The 16,878-nt window shown below is 44.1% G+C and overlaps 1 protein-coding gene across 1 annotated transcript in view; it reads right to left on the bottom strand.

The window, feature by feature from the left end:
* LOC117746568 (disks large-associated protein 1-like) overlaps positions 1-16,878 on the bottom strand; it is a 98,342-nt gene that overhangs the window by 46,015 nt on the left and 35,449 nt on the right. The window contains exons 7-8 of the mRNA XM_034555794.1: positions 14,694-14,889; positions 10,594-10,876 (exon numbers count right to left, since the gene is read on the bottom strand). Of these exons, the coding sequence (XP_034411685.1) occupies positions 10,594-10,876; positions 14,694-14,889 (479 nt within the window). The remainder of the gene's footprint in view (positions 1-10,593; positions 10,877-14,693; positions 14,890-16,878) is intronic.

Genomic DNA, 16,878 nt, shown 5'->3' with positions numbered 1-16,878 from the left:
CGGACATCAGGGGGGAGTTTGGAGTCGAGTCGCTGCTCCTTCGTGTCCAAAGGAGTCAGCTGAGGTGGTTCGGGCATCTAGTCAGAATGCCTCCTGGACGCCTCCCATTAGAGGTTTTCCGGGCACGTCCAACTGGTAGGAGGCCCCGGGGAAGACCGAGGACACGCTGGAGGGATTATATCTCCCGGCTGGCCTTGGAACGCCTCGGGATCCCCCAGAATGAGCTGGAAAGTGTTGCGGGTGAGAGGGAGGCCTGGGTCGGCCTGCTAAACCTGCTGCCACCGCGACCCGACCCCGGATAAGCGGGTGATAATGGATGGATGTATGAATGGATTTAATCCAATCCAGGAGGATTAATCCTGTGGCATCATTTTGAAATACCGGCCCCTGGTGATAGGAGTGTCAATTAGAGAACGCTTATATAGGTTGTTTTGGGATGGCAGTGACAATCTGTGTTGTTTTAGTTTAATAAGTTTAATTGTTAAAATAATTTCTGACAGATAAAGTTTTGTTGCGTTCTTTTACACACAAACTGCAAAACTATGAATTTTAGGATAACGTTTATGCTCTTAGGGGAATTTTGATTTGACACATCAAAGTATCTTTGCAGGTATGTGAAACAAGTTGTATAAGCCGTTTGTGTCTCCAGAGTCAGCTGTGGGGGCTGAAGACTACAAGTTTGAAAATCTGTGGGTGTGGAGTTGGAAAGCAGTGAGTTTACCAGACCTCTGTAACCCTGACTTTCTCCGTTGCTACAACGCAGACACTCTTCTTGCTTGCTTCCTGCTCAGCTGTTATTGTTACCTTTTTTTTCCTATTACACATTTAAGAAAGGTTCCCTGAAACAACTGATTCATTGGGTGGATTTAATTAAGGACAACTCTGATTGTGACCATCTACTTTGAACTGCCTTCTCTTACCCACAATATTCACAAACAGTAAGCTAGTGGACTACATTACTGTGCCCTAAGCTAAGTCCATAGTGTAACTTAAATTGTGACCGAACATGGCCTTACTCGAAGCTCTGCTGATGTATTGTACTGGCGAGCTCAGTAGAACTAGATTAAAATGGACGACACTCTCTAAATGATACTATACGTTTTCCAAGACTTATTAAAACGAGATCCAGTGAACGTATGTGCTGTGAATGTGATTCCTGCCTGCTGGGATATCCTCTGGTTCCCCCCAGGTTATACAGTTAGCTATGTTGCCATTGTTTACACAGTTTGGGCTGTTAGCACCGTTAGCTGCTAGCCGCTGGCTCAGCCATGTGCAGGCTATCCCGGCTCTATGGGTCGTAGCTGCTGCCGTAGTGTGCCAATCACACATCGCCTGAAATCAAAGAATGTTTTTTTTTGGAAATGGTAAATGGACCTGTACTTATATAGCGCCTGCCTAGTCGTATGACCACTCAAAGCGCTTTCACGCTACATGATGATCTTTCACGCATTCACACTCATTAAGACACTTTAGACACTGAGCCACCTCAGACTAATCATTCACAACCAGTCATGCAGAGCAATGTTGGTGTTAAATGACTTGTCCATTTTTTCAGACCAAGTATACTTATATTTGAATACCAATATGAGTAATTAATAATACCATTACAGTTTTAACAATGAATTCTTTGTTTTATGTCATCACAAATTAAATAATAAACATGTTGCTTTTAAAATCCAATGTTGTGTTTTCCTGGTACAAGAAAAGCATTATTCTTTGTGGAAGGGTTAATAATAAACCTGCTAATCATGCTATTATTTAAAGAGTTAAAATAAATATTTAAAATGTCTTAAAAAGCTGAGCAAAACTCAGAGGAACAGCGAGTCATTTAAAAGACAATAGCTGGTCCAACTTTAAGATTAGCCCACCTGAGCTATTGCTAACTTTTAAATAGCATGTAGCAAGCAAGACACAGGTACTTGTTCCTGGTCTCGAGGAGTTGTATATTTTATTCACCAACAAATAAACTGCACACACACTGCACTGCTTCACAGCTGACTTCAAACTCATCGTCATGCGCTCTCTCTCTCGACCGGACACTCGCTAACAATATATCGGGCTCGCAATAGAGTGGAGACCAACCCCAGAAGTTAGCGTTGCACTGGTTCTCTAAACAAAAAGCCAATGTGATTTTTCCAGTGGATTTTGAATTATTGCAGAAAATAAGTTCCATGGCAAACAAATGTTTCTGATACCCACACGTTTAGTTCACGAAGAGAACAAATGAAAACTAATTTAATGTGTTTTTAAGCGAGATAATAAAAAGCTAAGGTTTGCCTACAAAGGAACTACACCACGGCCACATGAGCGCACGTTTATGATTTTTTCCATCTCTGCATTCTTATCTGTGGTCATGCTTCTTATTTAGCTCCAGGAGATCCCAATATAGACGTGAAATGGCTATTATTCACGCCTGTGTGTTCATAAATAAAATGCAGCTTGAGGGGGGGATAAAGCACTTGTTAGCTAGGCATCTAGCTGCTGATATATCTAAATATCAATGTCCAACATACGGCAAAAAACACTGTCTCTCGCTCCCTCTCCCATCCACAAATATTAACCCTTGAACAGTCATGACTGAAAAGAGCAAACATTAAAACTCCCTGACCTCTGAGTTTCATAAGTATAGTGCTCCAGTGTGCTCCCAGATTTTAAATCAATCTAGTGCTACGGGATGGTAAAGTCGGTCAGTCCACCACTTTGGTCCAGACGGAAATTTCTCAAAAGCTATTGGATGTAATGCCATAAAACTTGGTATACACATTCATCTCATGTGCAGCACCTGTACACAGCTTTCTGAAGTATTGTCATCACAGGTTCCAGGTTTGGTAACATTGTGCCGTTACACAGACCAAAACGAGCGGTGCCAGAGCCAGAAGTGCTGCAGATCGATTGAACACAAATTGTCAGGATAACATTTATGTTTTTAATAAATGATTAAACAAACCGTATTGTTTCAGTCTTCTGCTTAACACACAGATGTGAGATTCATATCATAGCATCACAGAGAGTAATAGGCACGTTTCCCAAACTCTCAAAAAAAAATGAAGAAAAACACAAATGTCATAGTGGGAAGCAGCAATGACATGCCATGATGAATCAGAGGTACTGGGAGCTTGATTCATTACATAGTCTTTCAACATTCTCCTGAAAAGATTAGTATGAAGACACTTGATTCTTATTCTTTGTCCTTTTGGTGTTTCTTTTTTTCCAAAAACACTCCTTAATCAAAGGATGTGAGGTCATGGACAAAAAACTAATTCTTGGATATATATTTTTCTAGCACAAACACAAGCCAATAAATTGAATCCGCCACTACAAGTCATAAATGCAGCCTTTTCATTGACAAACGACAAGTTCTTCACATATCTCAGTGGAATGTGGTTGATGTACAGATGGCAGATGTATTTACTTTTCCTTGATCAGAAAACAGGAAGTAGAATTAGAAATAGGAAGAGCTAAGTGTCTGTCTTCCAAACCCTGCCTTTCAGAAATAACATTTACATAGTTCTGAATTGTTTTCCCAGTTACATTGTGGTGTCAAACGGAATCGCTTGCTGGATGCAGCGATACATCTATGTGCCACGCACAGACTGGTGATTCCAGAGACCGGGTGTCACATCCAGACTGCTGTGTGTGGTCAGGTTTAGGCAGCAATGGCACATTGATTAAAGATTGTGGTTTTGGTCAAATGTGAATAATCACATTATGTCTCACTGCAGACCTTTTTCTGTATTAAACCAGACCCGCATCTTCCTCTAACATTAACCAAGTCCTGCGAGTGTCTAAAGATAACCATACAAAGGTTAACTATTCAATGTCAACATCTTTCAGACTTCCCAGTACATTAACATATCCTTATTATGTTAACGAAGAATATGAGGATAATGCTCATGGAGGGAGGTTTTTACCCTGTAAATGTAAATTAGCAGAGAGAAAAGCCTCCTCCTCCCGGTCTCTGTTAAATCTTCTACAGGGGTGAGCCGGTCTGCTCTGCCTCCACTCGTCCCCAGACAGAGCTAGCCTGTCGTAATTCAAGTGTTTCAGCACAATGTTCAGGTTGCTTTTGGACAGGGTCAGGCAGCTCATCACTTGGTTTCTGATGCATCAGCAGTTTGCTAAAGGTTCACTGGAGCCTAGTTTTGAAAAAGGAGCTTCTTGCTGGAGGAAGTCAGCTTCTCAGACTGATGTAATGTGTTGGATGTATGTCAAAGGATCGGCTCAGGTCTTTTCTGCTCTGTATTAAAGGTCTGAATTCATGTTGTTTGTAGTGTTTATGAGTCAATAACTATGTATCAACCTCCACAATTAAAACTGAATTAACTGGTTATCATTGTTCCCTTTCAAAGGGTGGTGCCCCGAGGCAAATATAACGCAAGTTCATTCATTTGATATTCAATTCAATTCAATTCAGTTTATTTTGTATAGCCCAATATCACAAATCACAAATTATCCTCAGAGGGCTTTACAATCTGTACACATACGACATCCCTGTCCCAGGACCTCACATCGGATCAGGAAAAACTCCCCAAAAATAACCTTTGACAGGGAAAAAAGGGAAGAAACCTTCAGGAGAGCAACAGAGGAGGATCCCTCTCTCCGGATGGACAGATGAATAGATGATATAAATACTTATTGTTTCTCATGGCAGGTTGCAGGCATTGTACCACACCTTACATATACACATTAAGGCATTTACTCTACATTAGTAATGAAGCAAGCAGCTTACGCCCTTCAACAAAATCATACATGACTTTTTGCCCCGTCGCCTGCTGGTGGGTTAATCTGACTCCAGTGAGAAAATACTCAAATATACACTAGTTTCCTGTTTCTTAGGTGCACCATGCTAAAGTTAATGTATATTTTGTTGTATCTCTCATTGATACAAGTGAGGTGAAAGAGGCCAATAGCAGCACCAGAGGGGGCCTCCAAAATGAATTAACATCTCTAATATCTCAAAACTGAGCCTTCATAAATATAGGATTTACTCCAGAGCTTCTGGATATTTTTAATTGGGTGTAAAAAAAGAGTGTATACATCTACACACTAAAACTACACAGGAGGTGCGTTTGCTTGTATCTGATGGTGCACTATAGAGAGGGAGTGATGTTAACTACATTCAGCGAAGGTCAAACGTCACACTGAGAGAAAGCAATCCAAACAGGCTGTTTAGAGTGTATTACATGAAGGCTTCATATGAATATGGAGGATGTTATATGGCCCTCAGCAGCTGAATGGAGAGCACAGAGATCTGTGGGAAAGTTGGATTTGTGAGGAAGCACAAAGAGAGGAGGTTATTAACTGGGCTTATACACAGCTCATCACACTGACCTCATTTAAGTTAGAAACCTCCGACTCAGCGTGACTTCTCAGTCACGCTGGTACGCAGTATTTATTTCCACGTGGTTGACTCTCATCTTTCTATCTTTCATCTTATGTATGTGTCTCCATCCTGTTATTTTTGTCTTTTTATCCTGTATTTTAGTATTCTGGTATTCTTTCTCTGGGGTGGCCAAACAATGGGAATGTTTTAGAATAAAATAGAAATTAGCTTAGGCGTATTTCTAATAAATTGCACTGTATGTATATTTCATATCCATGTTAAAACACTCGATGTCGACTAAATTAAGTAGAATTCTGAACTTCTTGGCACATAAACCAATATTTTAAAATGTTTTGCCTGTTCTGTTTGTTACACTCTAATATTATATTTCACATCTTACATGTACATTTACATGGTAATCTTTGAAGTGGGCACTAAAGCCGTGAACAGAAACCAACATGTGGCTGTTTCTGCCTGTTTTACATATTAACACATATCATCACAGTACTTTTAGTGGGCCCTTAGGCCATGCACAGTGTTGAAGTGTTCTGTAGTTGTTTGGATTAAAAACATACATTTTCTACAGCACATGGGGTTTTCTTGTCTAGAAAAATGTGTGTAACTGGTTGAAACCACACAATAACTATTGTTTGGCCCGTGACTCCATATTTGTCTCCATATGGCCGTTCTGTCTTTCTTCTTTATTTGTTCTCTCTTTAACCAAAAACATCATTAATCTTCAGCTACGCGCTCTCTGCTGGACATCAGCTGAGAACTAGAGCAGGAAACCTGCATGATGAGACGTGAAGGCTCCACTGATTCAGCTGGAATGGACTGATCTGTCATCACGAGTTAAGTTATCCAATATAAAATGACAGAAACCCTTTTGATTCACACAGTGCTTCCTCCTTATTCCAGGAAGACATCTTGAGGAGGTCGTGACGTTCAAGATAAACCTTATTAGATAATTAGATGCATCTAACTATATCTGCCTTGCATTGAATTTGATTTAATATGTTCATTTTCATTTTATCTTGAATCGAAGTGTAAAGACGGAAAAGCGGCAAGTGTCATTTCCACGTTTTGGTTTTTGTACAGATTAATAAAACAATATTTAACTTCTGTACAAAAACCAAACCATGAAAATGACATTTCCTGTTTTCTGGACCACATTTTGCCAAAATGAATTAGGGCCGAAGGTTCAATTTACAACCACCAGAAGCAGCTCAGCTCCAGGACTTTGGACAGCGCTGAACCTACACACACCTACACACACACACACACACACACACCTACACACACACACACACACCTACACACCTACACACACCTACACACCTACACACACCTACACACACACACACCTACACACACCTACACACACACACACCTACACACACCTACACACACACACACCTACACACCTATACACACACACCTACACACACCTACACATGCCTACACACACACACACACACACCTACACACACACACCTACACACCTACACACACCTACACACCTACACACACCTACACACACCTACACACACACACACCTACACACACCTACACACACACACACCTACACACACCTACACACACACACACACCTACACACACCTACACACACACACACCTACACACCTATACACACACACACCTACACACACCTACACATGCCTACACACACACACACACACACCTACACACACACACCTACACACACACCTACACACACACACACACCTACACACACACCTACACACACACCTACACACACCTACACACACACACAGATGTATCTCAGCCATTAATGGTGTTGTTTCGTTTTCTATTGATACATAAAGCATAAACAGAGTAGGATCAATGAGCAAACAAAAAAAAGATCATTCATAGAGAGGCAATCCTTGACCAATCAGATTGGACTCGGTCCTTCTCGGTCGGAGACACCCCTTTACACATGGGAGTGGCATGAGCCCAAACATAAGCTCTCTGCAAAAACATATATCTCAAAATGTGGAGGTATTCATGCCGGATGCTGAAATCACAGAAGGATGTCAGGTGAATTTAGGCAATATCTTTTGTTAAGATTGACGAAAGATCATTATATAGTTCATATATAAACGAGAGATTACATCCAACGTGAGCAGGATGCATTCAGGGGCGTAAAATGGGGGTGCCAATGTTCCCTTCCAGCAGGCTGCTGTCCTTATATCTGATAATATAAATGCTTATATATTGTTATAATGTTATGCTTTTGTCAGGTTACTCAAGTTCAGAATAACACATAGCAGGGAATCTGCGGCTGTCTGCTTCTCAAGAATAGATACGCGCCTCGTACCACAACACTCACGCATGCTATCTACTGGTCTCATGAGAACGTGGCCTTGCAGGGCTCAGTCCTGTGAGAAGAGAGGAGGAGATGGAACTACCCCCTCCTGGACAGTCCAGCGCCAATCAGAGGTTAGGATGATGCCTACGAACCTGTGACGAATCTGTGTATGTAAAGGCCGGACTTCTGGTTCTAAGTGAGAGTTGTTGTGACTCCCCTGGCATCGCGATCGCAGCACTTTACTTCGCTTGTGATCAGAGAATAAATCTACCAGAACGAGAGAAGTTGTTGGCTGAATTCTTCCAAAGGCTCTACCAGGCAGACTCACGCTTACACCGGGTCACCTGGTGGGTCACCTGGTGGGTCACCTGGTGGGTCACCTGGTGGGTCTCCTGGTGGGTCACCTGGTGAGTCACCTGGTGAGTCACCTGGTGGGTCACCTGGTGAGTCACCTGGTGGGTCTCCTGGTGAGTCTCCTGGTGGGTCACCTGGTGGGTCACCTGGTGAGTCACCTGGTGGGTCTCCTGGTGAGTCACCTGGTGAGTCACCTGGTGAGTCTCCTGGTGGGTCACCTGGTGAGTCACCTGGTGGGTCACCTGGTGGGTCACCTGGTGGGTCACCTGGTGAGTCACCTGGTGGGTCACCTGGTGGGTCTCCTGGTGGGTCACCTGGTGGGTCTCCTGGTGGGTCACCTGGTGGGTCACCTGGTGAGTCACCTGGTGGGTCACCTGGTGAGTCACCTGGTGGGTCTCCTGGTGGGTCTCCTGGTGGGAACTTTTCATCGATTTCGTGTTTTTCTTCCCTTCTGGGTTGATACTCATGTTTGATCAAATAAATCACAGATGGGTAACTCAGTGGACATTGGACCAACATTTCTCACCTCAATCTCCAGTCATGTGGGTGCAAAGCTAACCATCTACTGAACTGGGTGACTGCAGAAGATTGTGCATGTGTGTGCATGACTGAATAGTATACAGACACACATGTGTGCTGATCTACATGTGAGTGTGTGTGTGTGTCCATTCATCCTCTTGGTTAACTCTAGAATAATTCCCAGAGGAGCACCGGATGTAGGTCACCTCCAGTTGAGCACATTGAAAATAAAGACAACCCTAATACCAAACAGCCGACACAAAGTCCCCCGTGGCATCCACTCTGGCATGTTCTCATCTAAATACCACGCATGAAGACAGACCATCTTTTTTGGGGGGGGCTTTTACAAGATTATCTCTGTGAGATTTCTGGTTCATTGTTATAACGGCAGAGTGCTGTTATGCATGTAACTGCAACCCGGAGCGTTTCTATAATTCTTCCTCCTGTTATGTGTGGAACACAGCAGTAGTGTGGCAGATCCAATGAAGGCACAAGACACGGAGAAAGATTATAAACAAGTGACTGGCTTTTACCCCCAAAGGGATCTCAGCAGCAAGAAGTGATCTAGTCGTGTAATCTACCAAACTGCCGTCCAGATTAAGAAGAAGAAAATAACAAAATGAGGTTTGAACTGATCCCTGTTAAACCAGTGGCCTACATTGTCTTGTTCAACCAGGGCTTCTCCGGTCTGACAGATTTGTATTAAATGTGCAGACATTTTTTAATAAAAAATAATCTTTAGCTGTATTAAAAACAAGAAGAAAAATAAAAGAACGTCGCTTCACGAGGGTTGGGAGTTTTTATATAGGTATATATAAATATATAGGTAAATAAACTCCCAATATATATATATATATATATATATATATATATATATATATATATATATATATACTTGCAGACTGTTTTTACTTTTGCCTCCGGTGTGAGGTGAATGGACCACAACGTGTGATAAAAGCTGATTCTTGGTGATTCAAGGCTGCTGTTCACTCTCATTCCGGTGAAGTAGCCTCCTGCATCCAGGTAGTGAGGCGGAGGGACAAGGAGCTGTTCATTCTTGTCTTATTTGTGGTCTGATGAACAGTTAATTCATCAAATGTAGTGTCCCATATCCCTTTACTCCCAGCATCTGCTGTCAAAAGGAACCCAAATGAAAAAGCTTTGCAAGATCGCGCAAAAGTAGACTTTTCTATTTGTTCCCCTGCATATCCCTTCCAGTACAGAGAAGCAGTACTTCATTGTTGTCTGCAGGGTCAGACATACACACATTGTGTATCAATATCTTGTTTGCATGTAACAGATTGTGAAACGACATTCAGATTACAGTTCAGGGAGCAAACATCCTCCTTTCAGAAATGGTGTTTGCAGTAGCTTGTGATATTAAGATTACATATTTATAGATTAGAACTAGCATGTTTAAAGTGATGCAGGCGACAACTGTGACTAACAGTCCATCTCATAGGACTCCGGAAGAAGAAGGCCAGATAATTGTCATCTCTCTTGAGAGAATTAGGAGGCTGATTCATTTGGCTCGTCATGTTCTCACAGATCTGAGGACTATTCTCAGACTAAAGCAGCAGTGTGCTTGTTACTCGTAGTGGTTGGCCAATGATGTAACAGCCCAGCAAGTATCACATGTGAGGATTAAAATTGAGTCACAAAAGAGAAAAACGTTGAGGAAGTCAAACAATAGAGAGTCTTTGATCAACTTATTGAAGGTATCCCTGATTCAAGACATTTTAGTTCAAGCTTCCTGAAGATATCCACCATAAATGACATTCACATAACCGCAATGACATAAAATCAGGCGTATACTATCATGTTGTTTCTTGTCTTTATTTGCTCTGCTACAAGAATGCGTTGAGACAAAAAGAGAAAGGGGCTGAATATCGCTCCGTTACCATGGACAGATGAGGACCATTATCCTGGCCAACCAACATCGTGATGAACAATAATCTTGTTGTATCGCCAAGCGTACCCAGAACTATAGAATGTGTGAACCCTTGTATGAAAGGAAAGAAAAAAGACACATCCGAGACTGAACACTGCTGCTTCAGTGAACTACCTGTGCTGCTCTGGATAGTCCTGACGGTGGTGGCAGATGTGCGTGGTGGGGAGGATGGCAGCAGGAGCAGCGGCCTCCCTCCTTCTCCTTCCTCCTCCCCCGCACAGCCCTGGTCAATCGCCCGCACATAGCTGTGGCTCCGCATCCGGAAGCAGCCTGGCATTGGCAGGGTGTCCATGGTTTCCAGGCTGTCCATGGCAGCCTCCAAGGCCTGGGCCTGCATCGCACTGTAGACCTGCTCACACACCTGCTCCAGCTGCCCGTTCACCTCCACCTCACTCAGCTGGAGGACAGGGGAGGAGCAGGCAGCGAGAGAAGAGGGGAGGAACAGAGGGAACAATGAGAAGAGGATGGACATGGAAACTGATGTAAGATATTACACACTATTGTTTGTCAGAGTTTGGGCTGCAGGTCACAAAGGCATCAATGAGGGTTTGCTTGCTGGCATCTATGTGGTTCTTTGGTGGGAATTATTGGTCTGTGAGGACCCTTTTATGGACCACATACCTTCAGGGAGCACTTGGTATGCAGGGGGGACCGCTTGTTGTGGCACTTAGCTCTGGTTTAGGTCTAAGGGACAAAGATGGCTACCACAGGGGGCGGGATCAGCCTTTGTCACAGAGGGAGCCTTCCATAATGCTAACGTGGGTCCGCCTCTACTTCACTCTTCCTCACATCTTAGCTCCTCCCAGAGAGAGAGAGAGAGATATGGGAGGAAGAGACGGGAGGGCGGAGGATCTATCTATCTAACTATCTATCTATCTATCTACCTATCTATCTATCTATCTATCTATCTATCTATTTATCTATCTATCTATCTATCTATCTATCTATCTATCTATCTATCTATCTATCTATCTATCTATCTATCTATCTATCTATCTATCTATCTATCTACATACCTACCAATCTATCTATCTATCTATCTATCTACCTATCTATCTATCTATCTATCTATCTATCTACCTATCTATCTATCTATCTATCTATCTATCTACCTATCTATCTATCTATCTATCTATCTATCTATCTATCTACATACCTACCAATCTATCTATCTATCTATCTATCTATCTATCTACATACCTACCAATCTATCTATCTATCTATCTATCTATCTATCTATCTACATACCTACCAATCTATCTATCTATCTATCTATCTGGGGCGACTGTGGGTCAGTGGTTAGCAGGTCCATCTTTAAATCAGGGGGTTGGCAGTTCAATCCCTGCCCTAGATGATGTGTCCTTGAGCAAGACACTTAACCCTGCATTGCTCCCCATAGCTGTGTCTACGGTGTATGAATGTAACATGTAAAGTGTCTTTGAGTATCTTAAAAAGCGCTATATAAATTAAATGGATTATTATCTATCCATCTAAAGTAGAGGTCCAGCACTTATACACCACATGGCGCCACTGGGGAAGAAGACTGTTTAACCCTGTTTACGGAACCCGGTGCACCTCTTCAGTAAATTGGGCTGGGTTCGATTCGGAGCCAAGTGAAGGAAAGAGGACACCGACCCACTCGTATGTGACGAGAAGGTTTTGGGCCGGTTAGGTTGCACAGACAATCAAATCTGGAATACAAAAACTAACTGGAGATTTGCTGTTTAGAAACTAGAAAAAGCAATAGTTTGCTCCCACAGCATCCGGCACCATAGCTGCAGTGCCAGCAGCAGATCGGTGCCCATGTTTGATTACAGGTCATTTTTTTCTATCACAAGTCGTCGTGGAATTGATTTTGAGATAATTAAGGCTGTCACATCGGTTTGTGTTGAGCTGTGGGGCAAGTAGGGGTTAGCCAACATGACGCGTTCAGGTACCTGGTCAGGAGATACTAACAATGACCTCCCATGTCCATCGGATTACGCTCATGTGGATTATGTTATTGGTGAGAATCACATCAAAACAATATCGCTTATTTACACAAATGAATCTGCGGTGGATCCATGTTTAAAAAGAAAAGAAGTAGTTCATGGAGAATTGCATGAAACTGGAAGATAAAGCCCGTCGTGGTCTACCTTCCAGCCAGGATTGTCCAGTCCAGATATTTCTTGGACACATTCTTGTAACACATACACAAACAGCAAGCCTACTGCCACGTCCCATTATTGGGATTTTCATGTCCATCCCCCTGTTTTCTTTCACTTTCAAATCACTGAGCTTAATTTTCACATTGACTCGAGTTGAAATCAAATTGAATGGGTCTCGACTTTTCAAGACAATAGGCATACTGATTAATTTAGATTTTATGGTTGGGTCCATGCAGGGGAGGATATTAAAACTGTTAATAGAGTATTGTAATGTAATCAGGAACAGGTTCAGGAGGAGTAACACAAGTGGAGGTTCACGGTAAGGTTAAGGAGGGACAAATGAAAGCAGCTCATCGTAGGAGCAGACTGCTGCACTGTTTTTCAGTTTAATGACCTCAAAATATAATTGAACAATATTTATATTTTAATCATGGGCAAGCGGCGATTGTACAAGTCAGGACCTCTGAGGTGTAAAGTTAAAAAAATACTGTATTTTTCTCAATACATCCCATAAAAAAGACCTGAACCAACAAAGTGCTGCTGGTACGGCTATCAGTGCTCTCTGGCCTCCCGTCCCTGTCTGCTCTCAGCTCCATTAAATCTTGAATGCATTGCGGCTCCCAAATATATATTTTTTAAAAGGCACACTAAACCGCTGGTCGCTGTGGTTTTGAATAAACGATAATCAAACAGGAGTGCGTTTGGATGGAACTCAACGCATGGTGTGTTGCTCTGCTGTGCATTTGAGGCAGCAGGACGGTGCGTGTGTGTGTGTGTGTGCGTGTGCGTGTGTGTGGTGTGTGCGTGTGTGTGGTGTGTGTGTGCGTGTGCGTGTGTGTGTGCGTGTGTGTGTGTGTGCGTGTGCGTGTGTGTGTGGGCATTGTGGCTCAGAGGGTCAAGGCATATCAGGCCTTGATACACGTCAGTGGAAACACTCTGCACATGGGATTTGTTGACAAGAAGAAACATATAGAACATGACCAGACATGTCCTTTCATTGTAATGTGATGGATGGATTTGTGCATCTGGAGACATGAAGTTGTGGAGCACCGTGCACAGGTCTGGGCTCAGATAGCATTTCTAACGATGACGGGCGCACTGTTTCTCAATCAGGACTGCATTGTGTCAGTGGTGTGGTGGGCTCGGCTGCACACGGTCCAGCTGAAGCTGCTCCTCAGGCGAGGTGCTGTTTAAGGTCGGGTTCAGACAGAAACCAGCACTGCATGGAAAACTAGAATCACCGCTTTGCGCTTGTCCGCCTTTGTCAAACAATCAAGTTGCAGTTTACAACTATGTCACTTCCTCATTGTATCCCGTTAGACATTTGGGTGAATTTTGTGTCAAATTTGAAGAGATTCCTTTCTGGCGTTCGACATCGCGTTCACGAGAGTGAAGAGAAAAAAAAGGAGAACACCAGCGCACAAAGGTTGAACCTTGCTGCAATGCGATGCAATGTCACTCTGGCGTGGCCAATCGAGCACGTCCACAGCCACATGAAAGCAGCATTATTCTTCCTGTGTATAAGCCATACAGTATCAGGTTATAGCTATAGCTGCATGGGGTAACGGGGAGAATGGGGCCCATCTATTCCATTCAATTCTATCTGTCAACACCATATACATTGTATACTCATTGCTGCATTAAAAATGGTTTACTTTTTACTTTTGTTCATTATGAAACCAAGTTGCTGGTGTTTGATTATTATTTTAATATTGAATACATGTTGAATATATGTAGATCTATGTATTTATCTGTTACATTTTGTCAACAACTATTCAGGTTTTTAAGTTGAAAAATGACTTCTTTGGATTGTGCTTAGGCCCTAAACAAGTTTCTCAGAAATTAAGTATGTTGAAATACACTGTTTATGATGGTAAATATTTGAATAAGCTCTGTGTTGGAAAACAGTGAACCCGTAAAAGAGAGAAATGCATCTGGTCATACAGCCAATCAGCTCCCAGATGAACACGTGGTACAAGAGAAATGAGAGTTTGCTCCCAAGCCTCGGTGTCTCTATGGCAACATGATCGGGTGGAGCAACATAAAGGCAGCGGTGTTGGCACCAACCTGACTGATGGTGCTCATGGCCCTCATGTAGCTTTCATTGCGTGAGCGGTATTCGGGTGAGGACAGCAGCGATTTGGGGTCGAGGAGGGTTTTGGGGTCCAGGGTATCCAGGCTTCTATTGATTGAAACCTCACTCACCGCACGCAGGTAACTGTGGCTCCTGATCTGCAGTTTGGGGGAGTGCTCTGTCGAGATCCTGACCAGAGGGACGACAAGGAGGAGGAGTTATACACAAGGTCGACATCGCAGTCGTCAGTTTGGAGCAGTGGCCCCCAAGAAAGCCACAGACTTCAAACTGGGCTTCTGTGATCCAACCAGCATCAAACGGTAAATGGACTTTTTGCACTTTGCCCTTTTCTAGTCTCTCCAACACTCAAAGCTCTTCAACTACATGTCATCATTCACACATTCACATCCATTCATGCACCGCAGGAACAGCTCGCGGGAGCAATTTAGTTAAGTGTCTTGCCCAAGGATACGTCTAGCGGAGCCGGGGGATCGATCCTCTGATTGAAGGACGACCCCGCTCTAGCCCTGAGCCACAGTCGCCCATCACAAAGTCTGTAAATATAGTGTGTTTCCAAGTCAAGTAATCAAATCAGTTGTTTAGTGGCGTTTTGGAACCAGCAGGACGTTCTCACAACATCTGGATGAACGCCACGGATCACTTTTGGCTCACACAGCTCCAGAACGCTGGTCGGGGGCGAGGCTCGTCGAGGAGGAGAGCGATGCTGGTGCTGATGGGTGCTGCTGATGGTGCTGGTGGTGCTGATGGTGCTGATGCTGCTGATGGTGCTGATGCTGCTGATGGGTGCTGCTGATGGTGCTGGTGGTGCTGATGGTGCTGATGCTGCTGATGGTGCTGATGCTGCTGATGGTGCTGTTGGTGCTGGTGGTGCTGATGGTGGTGCTGATGGTGCTGATGCTGCTGATGCTGCTGATGGTGCTGATGCTGCTGATGCTGCTGATGCTGCTGATGGTGCTGATGCTGCTGATGGTGCTGATGCTGCTGATGCTGCTGATGGTGCTGGTGGTGCTGATGGTGGTGATGATGGTGCTGATGCTGCTGATGGTGCTGATGCTGCTGTTGGTGCTGCTGATGGTGCTGATGGTGCTGATTCTGCTGATGGTGCTGGTGGTGCTGGTGGTGGTGATGATGGTGCTGATGCTGCTGCTGATGGTGCTGATGCTGGTGCTGATGGTGCTGATGCTGATGGTGCTGATGCTGCTGCTGATGGTGCTGATGCTGCTGCTGATGGTGCTGATGGTGCTGCTGATGGTGCTGATGGTGGTGCTGATGGTGCTGATGCTGCTGCTGATGGTGCTGGTGGTGGTGCTGATGGTGCTGATGCTGCTGATGCTGCTGATGGTGCTGATGCTGCTGATGGTGCTGATGCTGCTGATGCTGCTGATGGTGCTGGTGGTGCTGATGGTGGTGATGATGGTGCTGATGCTGCTGATGGTGCTGATGCTGCTGTTGGTGCTGCTGATGGTGCTGATGGTGCTGATGCTGCTGATGGTGCTGGTGGTGCTGGTGGTGGTGATGATGGTGCTGATGCTGCTGCTGATGGTGCTGATGCTGGTGCTGATGGTGCTGATGCTGATGGTGCTGATGCTGCTGCTGATGGTGCTGATGCTGCTGCTGATGGTGCTGATGGTGCTGCTGATGGTGCTGATGGTGGTGCTGATGGTGCTGATGCTGCTGCTGATGGTGCTGGTGGTGGTGATGATGGTGCTGATGCTGCTGCTGATGGTGCTGATGCTGGTGCTGATGGTGCTGATGCTGATGGTGCTGATGGTGGTGCTGATGGTGCTGATGCTGCTGCTGATGGTGCTGATGGTGCTGATGGTGGTGCTGATGGTGCTGATGCTGCTGCTGATGCTGCTGATGGTGCTGATGCTGCTGCTGATGGTGCTGATGCTGCTGATGCTGCTGATGGTGCTGATGCTGCTGCTAATGGTGCGGCTGATGGTGTGGCTCCCCGCGATGGCTCCGGCTGCCAGGAAGGAGGTGGAGGAGCTTGTAGGCTTACTGTCTCCATCTCTACGTAACATCATCAATTAAATCCCTGTATTGTTACTATTTTCTATTATCTTATTATTATCAGGGAAGATGTTGATGATAATAATACTAATGGTAATATTATTAACACTCTCAGTTTGATCATAATAAGCATTTATTTTG

This window comes from Cyclopterus lumpus, chromosome 17 (genome assembly GCF_009769545.1).
Source record: "Cyclopterus lumpus isolate fCycLum1 chromosome 17, fCycLum1.pri, whole genome shotgun sequence".
In the NCBI taxonomy this organism is placed as follows: Eukaryota; Metazoa; Chordata; class Actinopteri; order Perciformes; family Cyclopteridae; genus Cyclopterus; species Cyclopterus lumpus.
Note: the sequence above shows the minus strand (reverse complement) of the source record. Positions and strands in the feature narration are given on the sequence as shown.